General features: G+C 39.7%; 1 protein-coding gene across 1 annotated transcript in view; it reads left to right on the forward strand.

Moving 5' to 3' along the window:
- The first annotated feature begins 2471 nt into the window (after positions 1 to 2471).
- Positions 2472 to 17652, forward strand: part of WDR27 (WD repeat domain 27) — a 131257-nt gene continuing 116076 nt past the window's right edge. The window contains exons 1-11 of the mRNA XM_075042083.1: positions 2472 to 2654; positions 3504 to 3645; positions 6688 to 6812; positions 7292 to 7405; positions 9436 to 9487; positions 9710 to 9780; positions 10667 to 10781; positions 12093 to 12225; positions 15296 to 15399; positions 15840 to 15907; positions 16860 to 16993. Coding sequence (XP_074898184.1) covers positions 2472 to 2654; positions 3504 to 3645; positions 6688 to 6812; positions 7292 to 7405; positions 9436 to 9487; positions 9710 to 9780; positions 10667 to 10781; positions 12093 to 12225; positions 15296 to 15399; positions 15840 to 15907; positions 16860 to 16993 — 1241 coding nt within the window. The remainder of the gene's footprint in view (positions 2655 to 3503; positions 3646 to 6687; positions 6813 to 7291; positions 7406 to 9435; positions 9488 to 9709; positions 9781 to 10666; positions 10782 to 12092; positions 12226 to 15295; positions 15400 to 15839; positions 15908 to 16859; positions 16994 to 17652) is intronic.

Raw genomic sequence — 17652 nt, forward strand, 5'->3', positions numbered from 1 at the left:
AAGGATTGAAATTGAAAAAAAAAAATCTGTGTGGAGCGTTACTGTGTACTGAGAGATTCAAGAGAACCTGCGTATGTAAAAACCTCAAGGGTCCTGTAGTAACAGAGCGAATGAGCTCATGTCCTGCCTTCAAACCATAGCTCTCTGATTTCCTAAAACCCACGTAACTTGTTCTGTTCAATTCCCACCTCAAGCAAACAGGCTGCATAAATCCACCAAATGTGGATTCTGTTAAATTTGAGTTTTACTGAAATCAATTTCAATCTTATAAACTGCTTAAAACACATTAAAACATTAAAGATGATAAATCTCATTATTTAAAATTGTTCTTGCAATGATTGAGTATTGAGACCAATAGAAATATACGACTGGACACAAAAGCATGACATGATAAAGAACTAGTGTTTCCCTAAAATTTTAACAGCCTTTTTTTTTCACGGGGCTGTCCGTTCCATTTGACATGGGTGGATACCCAAGCTGTGGGAACGTGCTGGAACCAAGGTCTTTTAGCATTGTCTTGCACAGAAGCTGAACATCGCCAGGAGGTAGGTTTTATGGGGGTGTGGTGTGGTATAAATTTCTCACTGCACACTTAAACGTCACCAGTGTGTCCATGCAGCTGCCACCTTGTCCCAACAGGGTAGAAATCTGCTTCTTGTCATGTCTTGGCATCTCAGCCACTGAGGAGTAACAGCACCTACTGGAAGGGCAAAAAGCAGTGGTGGTCCAGTCCTGCCTGAACTGTTCTCCATCAGGTTAACGTTGCTGGCTCGGGGTCCAGCTGCGGGAAGGGAGTTGGTGTTCTAACTCCTGTTTGATCTGTCGAGAAATCAGTCCAAGGTCTCCAATACTTCCTCGGATTTCTACTAGTTCCCTAGTTGTTATGGAGAGTAAGTTGTTGAAAGTATTGTAGCGACAAACATTGAAAGATGAAAATAAACTACAGTGAAAAGAATTGGAAAAAATGCAGTACTGCAGCCATGGTCTTACAAGTGCCAAAGAGAGGGGAAGGATCACTCCTGGGACCTGCTGGCTGCTCTCTATTACCAATACAGCCCAGGATGCAGTTGGCTGCCCCTGCTGCAAGGACGCAGTGGTGGCTCATATTCAGCTTGTCCAGCAGGATCTCCGGATCCTTTTCTGCGGAGCTGCTTCCCAGCCAGCCATCCTCCAGCCTGTCTTCTTGCACAGGCTTATGCTGTGCCAGATGCAGGACTCTGCACTCACTCTTCTTGTACTCCATGAGATTTTCGTCAGCTTCTTTCTCCTGCCTGGCAAGTCCCTCTGACTGACAGCCCTGCCTGCCACCGTGGTGACTGCTTCCCCACACACACAATTTGGCACCATCCACAAACTTGGTGAGAGGAAGAGGTTTGTCTTTCTTTGCGGTGATGCTACTCCACATGCTGTCATGGGCTGGTCCGTGTTGTGCCCGCTGCATCGTGGAACCACAGGATGGTTTGTGTTGGAAGGGACCTTAAAGATGACCTAGTTCCAACCCCCCTGCAATGGGCAGGGACACCTTCCACTAGACCAGGTTGCTCAAAGCCCCATCCAACCTGGCCTTGAACGCTTCCAGGGATGGGGCAGCCACAGCCTCTCTGGGCAACCTGTTCCAGTGTCCCACCACCCTCACAGGAAAGGATTTTTGCCTTACACCTAATCTAAATCTACCCTCTTTCAGTTTAACACCATTGCCCCTTGTCCTGTCACTCACTACAGGCCTTGGTAAAAGGTCTTTCTCCATCTTCCTTACAAACCCGCTTTATATATTCAGCAGCTGCTGTGTGATCTCCCCAGAGCCTTCTCTTCTCCAGGCTGAACAACCCCAACTCCTTCGGCCTGTCCTCACACGGGAGGCGTTCGTGTCCCTCCTCTGGCCCGGCTCCAACACGTCCGTCTCTGTCCTGGGCTGCGGTGCCCAGAGCCGGACGCAGTGCTCTTCCTCCCCCAGGAGAGCGGAGCTGAGAGGGACACTCACCTCCCTCGCCCCGCTGGGCCGCGCCGCGTTCCCAACCGCCCAGGGCAGGGCTGTGGAGAGCTAACGCCCCTTGGCGCCGCCGCCATGTTCTGGAGAACGAGAGCACGGCCCCAAGCGGCTGTGGCCGCCGCGGGAGGGAGTGGCGGGGGGGGGGGGGGGGGGGACGTCGGAGCCGTTAGGCTCGCGCTCAGCCGTTGCCCGGGCGGGCCCGCGCGGGGCCCTGAGGGAAGGTTGTCCCGCTCGGCGACCCCGGTTAACGGGCCGGCCGTTGGGCGGCGGAGGGAGGCGGCGGGGCCGGGGTAAGGCGGGGGGGACGCGTTGTCCCCTCCCTGGGAGGGGGGAGCGGAGCCGGGCGGGCCCCTCCGCCCCCTCGCGTCAGGTGTGCCCCCGCGGCGGGCGGCGTGGAGCGGGGAGACCCGCGCTGTCGGGCGGGAAGGGCGCAGGCGGTGAGGCTGAGGTGTTCCGCCGCGGGGCTTTCTTCAGCCGGAGGATGGAAAGTGAGGGGGAGCGTTGTTCTTCTGGAGGAAGCTGCGATCCTCAGGTTGTCTGCGAAAAACACTTGTTTAAATCCGAACCGTCGGAGTCCCTTGTTCAGCTGGCGTGTAGTCACCGTCACTGTGCTTTCCCTTTGCATCGGAATGAGTTGTGCATCTGGAATGCAGCGACTGCTCAGGTAAAACCACAATACATCCCTTCACAAGCTGCTCTTTCAGCAGAAGATTTGAAAGGGAGATAAAAACAATCATATCTGAGGGTCGTGTGGGAGTGTCAGGTTTCACTTTAATGCTGGGAAGATACTAGCATTTGTTACGAGCTTTGTTACTGTGATGAGAATAATATAAACTCCTGTGGTGGGTTGAACCTGGCTGGCAGATGTTTCATCACCCAGTCTCCTGCTCAATCCTTCCCAGCCAGGTGAGGGCGAGAATCGGACAGGCAAAAGTGAGAAGTCACAGGTCGAGATAAAGATAGTTTAACAAGTGAAGGAAAGAGGGAAAAAGAAGAGATACGAAAGCAATTGTTCACCACCTCCTACAAGCAGACCAATCCCCATACAGGCTTCAAGCAACAGCCACCTTAGAAGACACCCCCCCAAATCTCCAACAGCTTCTTCATCCAATATCCCAGTTTTCTTGCTGAGCACAAGATCATATGGTCTGGAATATCCCTTTGCCAGTTGGGGTCAGCTGTCCTGGCTGTGACCCCTCCCAGTCTCTTGTGCACCCCCAGCTTCCTTGCTGGGGGTAGGGGGAGTGGAACAGAGTGGGGAAAAGAGAAAGCCTTGATGCTCTGCATGCAGTGTTTGGCAACAGCCAAAACCCTGGTGTGTTATCAACATTGTTTTCCTCAGAAAAGCCAAAGCGCTGCACCGTGCAAGCTGCTATGAAGAATTTTGAAACAATAAAGAAAAATTAGTTACTGTTTTGTTAATTGCATGTACATTATCCATTTGTAATTTTGTATTGTTCATAATCTTAGTCTGAAGTGACTCATTTAACTCTTCTTTATCTACATTTGTCAGCCATTACGTTTGTCAGGACACCTTTACTCAATTTCTACGGTGTCATTTGGAAGTAAAATCAATCCACTTCTTGTCTGCTCTGCTTCTCGTGAACGTGTGATAGTGTGGAATCTTGATGAATGTACACAGAAGGTGCAAGAAGGTAAGAGTATTATTTATGTAACATATACATATTATATATATAAAAAAGAAGTGATGTAGAGGCAATCACTCACCACCTCCTACAAGCAGACCAATGCCCAGCCAGTCTCTGAACAACGGCTGCCTTAGAAGACAAATCCCCCAGCACCTCCTTTTCTTCCACTATGACTTCTATAAAAAGATTGTTATTTCTGCGTAGCATGCATTAGCCACTCAGAATCAGCAGCCCTAACAGTGATAAATAGTGCTTCATTTCTCTGTTGCTCTTCTTTGGCAATGCCAAGCTGAATCAGGCCAGTAGTCCAGCCAATCTGGCTGTTGTCCCAAAAGTCAGGGTTCTTCTACACAGGATCGAGGTATTTCTTTATTACAGATTTGCACAAAGCTGGGAGCTAGGTGGCATTCCACACAAAACTAGCTCACCCTACAATTAAGCAAGCAGAATATTGATACAATTCAGGTTTACATATGCCATTTATAAGTTCCCCCTTACAACTATCATTGGCAGTCATTTTATAATTATTCATTGAAGACCTGCTCTCATTGGCTTAAAGTTTCCTTGGCTCGAATGAAAGTTATGGTGCTCTTGCATTTTACAGCTCATGGTCAAGGAGTGTGGGAGGGGTGAAGCAGTTCATCCTTTAATTGAGTCAGTGGTTGTGATCTCCCCCTACCATCTTTACCTTTATCCTAGTTACTGTGAATTCTGCTGACTTCATGCTTGTGGCAGTCTTCCATTTTTGCAGCCTTCCTTGTTTCTTCGTTATCAGTCCCTGAAGTTCCTTGTTTGAGTTCCTCTATGACCACCAAGGTTACAAGTGTTCCCCCTACTTGGCGAGGCATGGAAGCCTACGCACCAATGCAGTTATTTAAGCAAAACCAGTTAACCCTTTGATTTTCTAAATTCCAAGTATCATGGCCGTCGCACTTCCTCAGCAGACCCCTCATTAACAACCGCCGCCGTCCCCGTCGCCCACCCGGCCCCACGCACGCCCCAGGCGGGTGCAGCCCCCGCGGCGGGGGCTGGGCTGGGCCGGGGCTGCCGGAGCCGCCGGGGCTGCCGGGGCCGCCGGGGCTGCCGGGGCCGTCGGGGGCGGGCGGCCCCGGGAGCTGGCCAAGGTGCTGTGCGGGAATCGTCGGGTCCTGGCAACCTGGGGGAAAGGCAGGGAAGCACTGCAAAGGCAGTTTAGTTCTACCGCTGGGGAATAAAACGGACAGGAAAATTCTGAATCATAGCAGCACTGCATAACTAACCATGCAGTGCCGAAATAACTAAATGCTACCTTTTCTGGAATATCTGCAGAACTAGTGTTTTATATCCTGCTTTCTCTGGTCCGGCCTCTGCTTCTGTCTGTGTCTGGAACACTGTTGTGTCATCCGATGTGGGAGGAGAGTGCATGACTGAAAGAGAGTTATGATGACACACAGAAACACAAGGAAAGCAGAAGTTCTAGTATCCTGACCGCCATCTTGGTTTGGAGCCTCAACCAATGGAGTTAGATTCTAGGGAGCAGTGCTAACCCCTCTTCAAGCTTAAATCAATTGGAAAGTAGAGGAATAATGAAAGTGGAAGAAAGGGAGCAAGAGTGCCAGAGTCACGACTCACTGGAGTCCCAGTGACACTCTGTCCAAAATATGTTGTTATGGCATGATAACTGAGAGATATTATGGTCCTGCTTTGGTGTCAGTATTGAGAGTTGCATGGCATTGTCGAACACTATTAAAAGTTTCCTCCTTGTTACCTGTAGTTAGAGATTTGTCTATGATTTAATGTGTGGGAGTTGTCTCTTGTACTCGACTCCATGTTGAATTTGCAAATCTACATATTATGGAAATTAATGTTGTAAAGAAAACTGAACAGTCTAAGTGCTTTTACAATAAATGAAATTATTACATTTTATTCCATGTAAGAGTAGCATAAAGAATCTAATAATGCTTCAGGGAGTGTGCATAAAATGGGACTATGAATTTGGAGGAAAGAAAAATGGAAGTTAGGAATAGACGGTTAGTAGCAGACAGATAAAAAGGATGTATAGTTTTAATACAAAGACATATGAGAACCAGATTCTCTGCTGCTGGATTTTTTCTTTCTCTTTTTCTCTCTATCTACAGGCTCTTTAGCAGATGCTGTATAGTCTTTCTCTTGCCAGACTGTGCTCTGCATGGTCTTGGCATGTTTTCTCTGACCATATTCTTACGAACTGTGTCAAGATAGTTAAGGAGTTCTTTGTGTGATTCGTCTCTCCACCCTGATAGACCACATTAATCAATGGTAGAAACACTCCACAACATCTAGGATAAAACCTAGAAAAGGACACATCTAGTTGTGCCTGTATCCTAGTTAATTTGTTGCCTATGAAATCCTAAAATTTAATAAGATGTCCAAAATCTCCTCACATAGTTAATGGTAGCATCATAAAATAGGGATCTGCAGAAACCAGCCTGCTTGAACTATTGAGGTGACCACAATGAAGTCGTGAAGAGAGGGATGAAACATAAGCCTCAAAGCTAGTCTCATCATCCTACTCTGTAATGATATTTAGTGGTGTACTTACTCTTTTCAGCCCTTTCCCACAGAAGAATTAAAACCAAGAGAAGGAAAGTCCCCCTTGCTTGATGGCTGAGTGGCTGGGATATTCTCCTGGAAGAAGTATTTTTCAAACCCCTCTTTTGCTGGGCTTCAGTCAGGATTTCTTGCCTCCAAAATGAACATGGCATTACTTGGTTCCTTGGGCACATCATCCTACTGTCCCTGGCAGTCTTTGGTGGAAGCAGGATTTGGTGGGCACACCTTTTGTTAGTATCTCAAAGAGTACCAGACCATGTCTAGGCAACAATACAGATGGAGGAATCCTGCTGGTGCACAGTTCTGTGCTTTGCTTTCCAATAACCTGGTATCAGTAAACTGTGGGTTCTGTATATCTTCCTGACAGAAGCTGGGATAGCTCCGTGGTTAGATAACTGCTATGCAAAGTTTGTAAGAATCTCACTGCACCACAGTTTTATATTTAATTGAGTCTCATTAACAATTAAATTGCTGCAGGGTTAACACCTCAAGGAATTGTTATAGGAACTCTTTTGGGAACAGTTCTTCATGTAAGATTTAGTCCAGATGATCAACAAGTGGCGGTATGTGCTGGAAGTCGGATCTACATGTTGAGTGCAAAGGTGAGATACCATTCTTTGTAGCCATGGTACTGGTATTTCTTTAACTGATTCAGTTTCATGTAAAACCATGGTACAGAAATGTCAGTATAATTAAGCAAGAGCATTCATTTTTCTCATATAGATGAAAATAAGTATGAACTAATGCTTGATAATGCACCATATACCAGATAGAAGACTATATTAAAAAAGTTGAAATGAAACAATATCTCAATAACTTAGAAGAAGAAAACATTCTGAGGACATCTGAAGAATTGCTCCTATATCATTCATTCTGAAGAAGCAAATGTAATACATAATGGTTTTGCCAGCAGGCTGATACACAGGGCTGCACTTTCAATAAGAAAAATCTTATTGAAATAATATTTTGAATCCAAATCTGACAATTTTTAGCAACAGTTATTAATTATGAAAACATTCAACTAATTGTCATTTTTAGTTTGAAGTCTAATCTGTTTTTCTTTTGCATTGACTAATCGCAGAATGAAGATATACTAGCTGAATTGGATGGCCACCTGGCTCCAGTGACTGCTGCTGAGTTTTGCACATGGGAGAAAAATATGCTTATATCAGTGTCAGAAGACAGAACCTTTAAGGCAAGGAAATTGTAGAGCTGCACTTCAAAAAAATGTAATTTAGTGAATATGTGAAGTAGTCTTTATTTCCCTTTAAATATTTTCTGAAGATTAAGCAAAAATCATCTTTGACTTTATAGAGATCAGGACATTGTTCTTAGAGTTGCTTGGGAAATTATTTTTAAAATTAATTACTCTTTTTTTAAAAGAACAATTCAGGTTTTGTATATTCAAAACTTTCTACAGCGAAGTGTTAACTTTGGTGATTATTATCATCTGCCAAATGGAAATAAAATATTTTGATCAGTTTGGCTGTAACTGAAATGTTTCAGGTATGCTGAACTGAATGAAAGCATTTCACTTTGAGTCTGCTGACATTGACTGGAATTTTCCCTTTTGGGAATATTGGTTTGGGTTATTGCATGCAATGGCCGGGTTATTGCATACTGGTAGGATTTTTTTCCAGACAACATTTTATATGATGACATCATGGATTGCTGCTGCTATACATGATGGCAACTGAAGACAACTTAGTAAGGGGAGACAAGGAGCATGAGTGAACCCAGGTGTATCTCCCAGGCGATACTGGGATGGGTACCTCAAATGGGTATCTAAGATACAGTTTAGTCTACTACTGATTGTCCTCTGTATGATTCTAAACATACCCAAACATTTGGTTCTACAAGCTCAAGTAAAATTAAAGTTTTCTATATCAAAGGTTGGTCGTTTTTTTTTGGTTTGGGTTGGGTTGGGTTTTTTCCCCCTAATTTAATTTTTATATAATTCTCTATTCTTCAGAAAATGTGATTTTGATTTTTGTCCTGGTCTTGGACAAAAAAATGCAAAGATTGAATTGGAATTTTAGGAAATATTAATAATTCTGACTTACTGATTGATTGTTTCCTATTTAGTTTGTGTCGATGTAAGAAATTAAATCAAGGTAAATTTGACTGAAGGAAAAGATCCATATGCTTCTTCATATTAATATAATGAAGACTTGATAAATTATACAAAATCCTAATGAATAAGCTTTGGTTGTTTTTTTTTTTAACCTTGATAAATGTTGGGACTAAAATGACAATCAAATGAAAGTATTTTGCAAGTCTCTCAAATAATTTAGTAAGGAATTCTTCACGTTTTATTTTCTCTGCCTTATTCTGTAGGTCAGGGGTAATTCTCTGAGGGCAGTCATGCTGGAGTCTATGATAGTTGGCTCCTGTGATTGCAGGACTTGCAGTGTCCAAAACCTTACACTCCCCTAGCCCTTTTACTTGGCTAAAGAAGTGAAACAGATGAGAAGCTCTTCAGATGAATTTGTGAAACAAGATCTTGGGAAACAGGTTTTCAGAAGAATGATGTTTACATTCAGAGAGAAATGAAACAAGAACAAAGAGAAAACTTTGGGAGCTAAACAAAGGTTCCCAGCCATGTTCAGAAAGCAGGGACTGTCTAGCTGTGATTTTTTTCAATCCCAGCTGTGATAGCTGTGATAAATTTAGTGGAATTACTTGTGGAGAGGAAAGCTCATAGAAGTAACAACATGAGAGGAAAAAATTGGTTTTATTTAGCTTTCTTAATCAACTATTAGACATAGAATGCATCACTTAGAAACAGTCATGTTAATAATGAAAGCTGACTTATATGTGAGTCTGTAGATCATAATAAGTATCATTATTATTACTAATGACCTCTTATCCCAGAGCCCAATATGAAAGTTGTGAAATTATGCAAGCTTCCTATATGAAATCTAGAACCAGTTCAAATATGTCTTTCATTAATTCAGCTTAAGCCCCTAAGAGATCAACCTAAGCAAAGAGAATAATAATTATTTTGTGTATCCATACCAGGTGAGTTTCACCTTTTTCACTACGGATACTTATCAATTAAACAAAGCCCTATGTAGTTAGAAAAAAATGCTGCAAAAAATCCTTACCATATTGCATCATTTTCAATGGCTGCATTTCTGTGTTTTCACCACATGATGGCCATTGAAGTTTGTGTTTTCATTAAAGATCTCAGTAGGTGACTATCTTTACTTTTTTTTCCTAAAGGTGTGGGACTATTCTACCGGCCAGTTAATATATCAGTCAGGAGTACTAACGGGTAGGTTTTCTTTCTTATATATACTTTTTCATAGACAAATGGAAAAGCCCTTAGCAACACAAAGGCTGAGGCACAAATAACATTGTGCAACCGTAAGAATTGCAGTAATGGGTTTCTTTCAACTGTCTTTATGAATAGGAGGATTCAATACTGAATCATGTATTTTAATTAAATATCTGATTTGTGTCTACTCTGGAAATAATTTTATCTTTTTTGAAGCAGCATTTCCTTTGCTAAGTCTGCTAATTGATGAAGAAAATAAACAGATTATTACTGGATGTGCTGAGGGACAGGTAAGGATTACCCATTAAACTTAGTCTCTATGTCAAAACAGTCAACTATGTTTAATGTATCTGTCTATAAAAAAGCTTCACAATCTGCATACATGTTTTGAACTGTTACAACAGTTATTTTAGTAAGCATAATTCAATGCTTTGAGCATAAACCATATATAGTATATAAGACCCCTATTACAAAATGGAAATTTTTCCTGAAAACCAGGGAAGTTTTTAAGAGCACAATCACTGATTATATAAGAAGACTACACTGAGAGGCTAGAAATATATCTGTTTTAAAAGAAAAAAGGTGAAAAATAGGATTCTTCTATTTTGGCCAAGGAATGAAACACATGACAATAAATGGAAAAGACTGTGATTTCAACATGTTGGAATTCTAAACAAAATGTGATAAAAGTCAATATGCATTTTGCCTCCTCTTAAATGTTAAGAATATATTTACATGAGATTTTCCAGCTGTTTTGTTCAGTGTTACCCTTCAGTGAATTGTGAAGGAAATTAAAGATAGACTATAGTGGTGCCTAAAAAGAGAAAGGTATAAATGACATTCATGTACATGACTCAGTGAGCAATTACATGCAGGTTACCTGTGACTTTTAATTGTGTGAAATAGTCTATGAGGAATTTTTTTCAAAGACATAAACATGTGGGAATTAGATGTGCAGTATGAATTGATAATGGCTGCTTTTGCTAATATTGAATATATCCTTTGATAATCTTAGAAATGCATGTAATTGAATTTCTGGTCCAAGGTGAGATTCCAGATACAAAAATTCATTAGTTACATCAACAGCTTTAAAGATTGGACCTTTAGTTTGTATTCATGTAAGCTTTATGTTTAGTGTCAAAAGGTTATTGAAATTGCTTTTTCTTTTTCTTGCAGCTTTGGATCTTCAGTTTAATCAGTCATCATAATTACCGTTGTGTAGCACATATCAACTTAAAGAAAGAGCAAGAGAAATTCTGTAATAAAGTGTGGAAATCTGGAAAAGAAATAGGTAACACAGTGCTTCTAGAATGCTGTTTATGGTATATTCTAGTTGTTATGGGCTACTGATTGTGTGCTTTTTATACCATGAGAATTTATTATAAGTTGTAGAGTTATGAGTCTCAGACTGTGGCATGGAATTCTTACTGAAGCTGGTATGAAGTTGGGTATTGGCATATCTGGAAAAAATTATGCATGTATGTCTGTAATAAAATCTTGACCAATTCATCGGCTTATAAAACATTGCATCATGTGAACTATTAACTATTTGTTTTTTATTGAATTAATTGCCCAAGGCTTCAATGAGAACAGAACCAGTGCCTAAAATTTCATTCATTGTCTTAAGTGGAGTACCATTTCTCAGTTACCTCTAAAGCTTCTAGAAATTTATTTTTTTTATTTATTTTTTTAATCCATACCAGTGCTTCCATGATATGATATTTCTCTGGCTGTGGTATTTCTAGTGGTATAACACAGAGTATTTAAGTCTTTAAAGACTGCACTGGTAAACTCAGCAAGGTGATTCCATGTTCCCAAATGAGGCATTCAGACTACCTGCACACTAGCTGAAGTGAGTTGGGGTCCTGCTAAAGGCAAGCAAGAGGGAGATTTCTTTAGGGAAAGAGAGATCTGGTTTCCCTTGCTTGCTCTTTTTCTGGCTCCAAGGACTGTTGTATTCTTAGCTGCCTAGTGGTCCAGCTTCAATAATCCTGAGGTCCTAACCTAATGAGAAAGACTGATACATTTCTTATTATTTAAAATATATGGATGTCACTTTCATCTTCAGATGTTTGAAAGAGAGTGATGTAGTGTCTGTGCCTAATGCTGAATTTGGTGCTAGTAGTTCCTAGGTGTGAACTGCACATGCACAACGGATTGGAGACTCCTTGGGAAGGTGAAACTGAGGTGACTTTCCATCTTGGTTTTGGATTATGTGGCAATTTTAGTGTCAAGGGAACTTTAGTGTCCAGGCTAAGTGGAAAGGTACCCAGCTTGTTTAAGGGTTGTTGGAATATGGCTTTCAGAGTCACTTTTTGAGATTAACTCACCTACATTCTGCCAAATCCTTTTTAGTTCTTAAGTAGGCTCTTTGGATTTTATCTCTAGGTATTTAAAAGACAGTACTAAAAATAACATAATAATGAGGAAAGATATTTCAAGAGGGCTGGCTCTTAAGATATATCCATCTTTTGATATAGAAACTTCTTGAGTGTGGTCTTAGTTCATGCTGCTTTACTACTTCCAATTCTCCCTTATTTCCTATCTGTTTCCTTTATTTCACTGGTTTTTTATAGCTAATATTGTTGATTGTCTTCCTTAGGTGAAGGGCAAAATACTTCGAAGTTTTGCAAAACAAACAACATGAGACCAGAAGGATCAGTGGAAACATCATTGCCTATCCTCTTAATTGAACACTGTGACTTTTTAGTATGTTTCCATAATCAAGAAAACATGTAAGTCCTTTAAAATACCACCAGGTATTTGACTGGAATCTATTCCTAGGAGTTCCTATTGGTTCTTGGATTATTTTCACTGCAACTTACTGGTTTTTTAAAAATGCAATAGGAAAATCAAAGAATGTGTTTAGTGATCTGCAGGTTTTGGTGGCCTACTTGTAGGCAGATAATATACACAAACTCACAAAGTTAAAAATGGTTTCTAGTCGGAAAAATAATTTTATAAAAATGGCATTGGTAATATTCATTTTAGCATCTATTGATACCAGTTGATCAAGGAAATTCAGTTAAAAAATAATTAAGAAGCCAATTAGAATTAAAAAGCCAAATTTTTAGTTTGCTTTCTTAAGGAAATAAGTCTGATGCAGCCACTGTGTGCCTTTGTCAGTTTGCCTTCCAAATTTAAATAACTTTTGAACTTCATAACCTGTTCTAGCCAAACTTCTGTCAGAGACACAGACATTTCAAAGCATGATTTTACTCCTTTCCATGGAATTGGTTGGCCAGGCAGAGGAGAGATACCTAAATTAATCCTTATGTTGCATTTCTTTCCTGAAGAGAAGTTTAACCATATTATCAGGCACCTGGGGATCTATCTGTTTAGGATACTGCAACAAAAACTGTCTCATAGAACAACTTGGTTTTGTTGTTATTTATAATTGTCATTGGATAAATTTCTCACCACACCGTGTTTTAGGAAACTCTTGTTCCACCCTTTGCCCCGTGGTGGGTTGTACAGGGATAACTGATTAATCTTCTGGTTAGATATACAAACAATTTTTGATAAACAGCAAAGAAAAATATCCAGCAGTCCTGGATCATTTTGTTTGTCTCTATGTCAAATTGAAGGAATTATTAACAGTTATTTTCATGATGCCTACGTTTTCAGAAAGACTACCATTGAGAGGAAGGAAATGGTGATTTTTAAGATGTACATCTGAGACATACTTTAATGGAATGTCAGAACTCTAAGGCCAGAAGATGAATTCTTACAGTCAGTTAGTCTTACTGCTTGTATAATACCACTCTCAGATCATCAAAACTTCGTCTTTATCAAAACTATATGTTTGATTTAACTACAGAACATCTTTAAAGATGGCTAGTTTTCCAGTGGTGAAGAATCCACCATGTCCCTAGTTAAGTTGTTCCAGCAACTAACTCATTCCATTTTACTTCTAATCTGAATTACCCTCTTTTCATGTACGTTTATTGGCTCTTACTATGTTTTTTATTCTGACAGTCGAGAGGCAGCTACTATCAAGTTCCCTCCTTGCATAGCAACTTTTAGCTCATGAACAAGTTATCTCTACACTTCTGGATAAAACAGTTTGCACCTTGTATAAGGCATGTTTTCTGTAACATTTTTAACATTTGCTTTTGAACTTTTTCTGAAATTCAATCTAATTTCTTTTTCAATGCCCTTTTTGGACATGGTTGCTTGAAATGGATCCACAGTAGTAGGTTAATTGAAATAATTTTCTGAACTGAGATAACGTCACTTTTCAATATCCACCTGATATTGCGTGGTATTGTACATCTAAGGACAATTTACCTTTTCAGCTATTACATCACAGTTGGAGGTTTTGTTCTGCTTATAAACAGCCATGACCATTAAATTTTTGCTATTAAACCAGTTCCATTATCTTTTGCTTTTAGAGTTCTGTATTTAGAAGTATTTTTCTGTTTAATTTTTAAATTACCATGTGTTTTAACAGGTGGTTCAGATTTGTCTGAACAGTCCCTGATTTACCACTTTTCCTGCCTGCAATGATATGCAACAATGAAACATTTTTGCAACACTGATGTCCAAAAAATTATGGGTCTCATACTTCTCTAAGCTTTTTGACATTGAGTAATTTCATCACAGTGGATGGCATTTTATTATTGTAAAGTGGGTGTGAGATCAACTTCCTGTATATATCACTTGATATCATTGTTCACAATAACTTGATAGTGCCACTTCTTTATAAATAATTCAGAGAATTCACAAATTAAATCAGTCTGTTACTGCCATGCATGAAAGTAGTGCAAACCACAAATAAAACTATACAGAGCACATAAAAGTATCACAAACTAGAATTGAATCTGTCTTTCCCACTCCGCTTTTTAAAGTATTTGACTGTTTCTGTTTTTCTGGTTTGTTTTTTTTTTATCCTTTCTTTTTTAATATAAAAAGTATTAAGCCACTGTTGTGAGTCTTTTCATGCCCAGTTTCAGCTTTATATTTTCCATACCCTTACTTCAACTCTTGTGGTCTGGCTTTACAAATCAAACCAATAAGGCTACTCATTCTTATTTGGAAAATTTTTTAAAATGTTGATGTCAATTTTTATTTACTGTGGCATCAAAACATTTTTATTTTTTGATAATGACAACTGTTATTTTGTTATTACCACCTTATGCTTGATAACATTTCTTCTGTCAGGGTGTTGACTGAAATTGTAACCAGTTGATCTACTCTGTGGCGTTTGTGAAGGCTGGATTTCATTTCCTAACTGCAATACTACTGCCACTAAGCACAGACTGGGACAGACATTTGAGGCTTGCCTGCGTTTTTTTCACCTTAGTTTGTGCTGCTTTTTCTCTTGTACTTTAACTACGTACAAACACACCTTAAGTTGCACTTCTTTTTGTGTGTTCATATTACAGGTGGCAAAAGTAAGAATATATGTGGATTTGCCCCTTTGTTTGAATTTACTCTTCGTGTATACAGTGCTTTTACAGCATCTCCCAACTGTTACAAGCCACAGTAATTTTTTGAAAAAAAGTATTTCCTATGCTGTTTTTGACTTGCCGTGAGCCCTTACATAAAGATAAGGATTGTGTTCTGTTCTTAGTTTACAAAACTTCAACAACTTTGGTTGAAACTTTTTACTTCAAGCAAGCTGCAGATTTAAAAAAACTGCTGTAAATTTAAAATCTTTATTTTGTGTGGTTTCTTATTGTTGTTGTACTGGGACTGGGTAACAAGTATTAAAAAAACCCAATTGCTGTGTCTGGTATGGTAACAAGAAAAGCTTCTTTATCATACTCAGATAAGTTTTTCTCTTTTTTTTTTTTTTAATAGGTATTCTGCCCTGAATACTAGCTATTTTTGGATAGGAAGTTCTACTGGCCTGTTCATAATTAATTTGGCAAACTTTGAATTAGAAGCTTTTTTATCTTACAAAGGTATGATTATAAGATATCCAACTACACTGTAATAAGATTGCTTTCATTTGTTATCTGATATAAATATAAGAATTAATTTGTGAAATAGCAGAATACAGTAGAAACTAAGTGGTTTTTTAAATATGTTTTTTCCAATTAATTTTTGTATGTTTTTCTGGCACTACTGACTTGTCTCAGAAGATGTGTCGGCACTAGATTTCTGTAGTGGCTAGCAATGAATTTTTATTTGATTTTGCAGTTCATGAGTGTTAAAGCAAGGAATGTTATTCTACTTCTACTTTACAATGTGGGGGTAAGCTAGAAGGATATACACTGAAGCCAGTGGATTATGGTGATGTCAAATTAGTATGACTAATTTTTTTTTTCCTGTCTTAGAGATGATATTTTTTTCTTTTGAAATGCAAATACAAATTTATAGCACTATGTTCTTTTTGGTAAAGATTACAGTAACCTCAGCATTCGGTTTGCCAGATCGTGTGCATTAACAAGGAAGGCAGTTAATGGAAATGTGAGTATACAGTAAATATTTATTTAATGAATGTTTACATTTTCAGTTATTTGCAATAAATATTAATTACACATTTTGTTTACAGATTAATGTACACATTTGTTTTGCTTGATGTGAATTACACAGTAGTTTCTCTGGAGAGGGCTGATTCTTCTTTATGGAATCTACTAGTTTAAATACCTGGATAGTTTTAAAGCTCTCACAGTTTGTATACTGTCCAAAGTGATTAATAAACAAAAAGTGAATTGTTTTTTATAGTGTTCAGTGTGTACCCTGAACATCAAGAACGACCACTGGGGGAGCAGAGGCAATCTTTTAGGGGGAAAAAGATATAAGCATTGTTACACCTTGTTTCGCAAACAAATGTTAGGATGAGCTGCTTTTGAATCCTTCCAAGAAATCTGTGAAAACTATTTGAGTTGTGAGAAAATTTCTGTGGAAAGTCACTAAAAGTGCTTTTAAGGAAATGAAAGGCATGCTTGTCTGTATACTCCATTTTTGATGCTACAGTTTTCCTACAGAACTGAGCTCAGTCTAGGCCCTTCTACATATTTAACATAGCAGTGTTTTGTTTTAAAGAAGGATTTTGTTTTAAATTCAACTCTTAGTATGTTCTCAGCATGTCTTTGAAACCAATCTTTCTTCTGTGTGTGCTTCTTTTCTCACAACTCTTACTGCAGAAATATCTCTGTTGTGGAAGGTATTGGAATTTCTGTGACTGTACGTGTGCACGTCTGTTAAGACACACATTTAAGCAACATAAGCATACTTCTGAAGGAGTGCATTAACCTTTTTTTACTGTTTAATACTCTGCAAGACTAAACCCATGGATATTTTTTACTAGTTTTCATAAATGACAGAAAGTGATTTCATTTTCCATTATAAATGCTTCAGTCTTGGAGATTAAATTATGAAGTAAATGGAGTGTTATTTTATGGTATAATTGCTGCAGGTTTTATGCTTGATCACCTCAATGTTTGAAGGTATGATTGCTCTGTTGGAAGTTAATGTTGCTGCATTGGTGAGAACTCAGCAGAGTGATTTTCTCCTACATGGAAACGAGAACAGTCTATTGGTTATTGCCAGGTACAGAATAACTAAACATTTTTTTCCTTTGAGTTGGATTATGCATTTGTTTTCCTGACACTGAAGTGCGGCAGATAGTTTTGTACAGTGCTATTTGTTGACGTGGTTTTATTTTACTTGTTTTCCTGTCATGCTTTAGTTGTACTGAGTGGGAGAAATTACAGAATCACAGAATGGTTGAGGTTGTAAGGCACCTCTGGAGGTCATCTTGTCCAACCTCCCTGCTCAAGCAGGACAACCCAGAGTGAGTTGCCCAGCACCGTGTCCAAACAGCTTTTGAATATCTCCAAGGAGGGACACTCCACAATGTGTCTGGGCAACCTGCGCCAGTGCTGAGTCACTCACCCTCACAGTAAAAAAATGTTTCCTGGTGTTCAGACCGAACCTCCTGTATTTCAGTTTTTGCCCATTGCCTCTTGACCTGTCACTGGGCACTGGGCACAGAGCTTGGCTCTAGAGTCTTCCTTACAGCCATGTACTGGGGCATGGGGTTGTTCATCCCCCGGTGCAGGACTTTGTACTTCCCCTTGTTGAACTTCATGAGGTTGCTGTCAGGCCATTTCTCCAGCCTGTGGATGTCTCTCTGGAAGGCAGCACAACCTTCTGGTGTATCAGACACTCCTCTCAGTTTTGTGTCATCAGCAAACGTGGTGAGGGTA

Source organism: Buteo buteo, chromosome 12 (genome assembly GCF_964188355.1).
Source record: "Buteo buteo chromosome 12, bButBut1.hap1.1, whole genome shotgun sequence".
Taxonomy (NCBI): domain Eukaryota; kingdom Metazoa; phylum Chordata; class Aves; order Accipitriformes; family Accipitridae; genus Buteo; species Buteo buteo.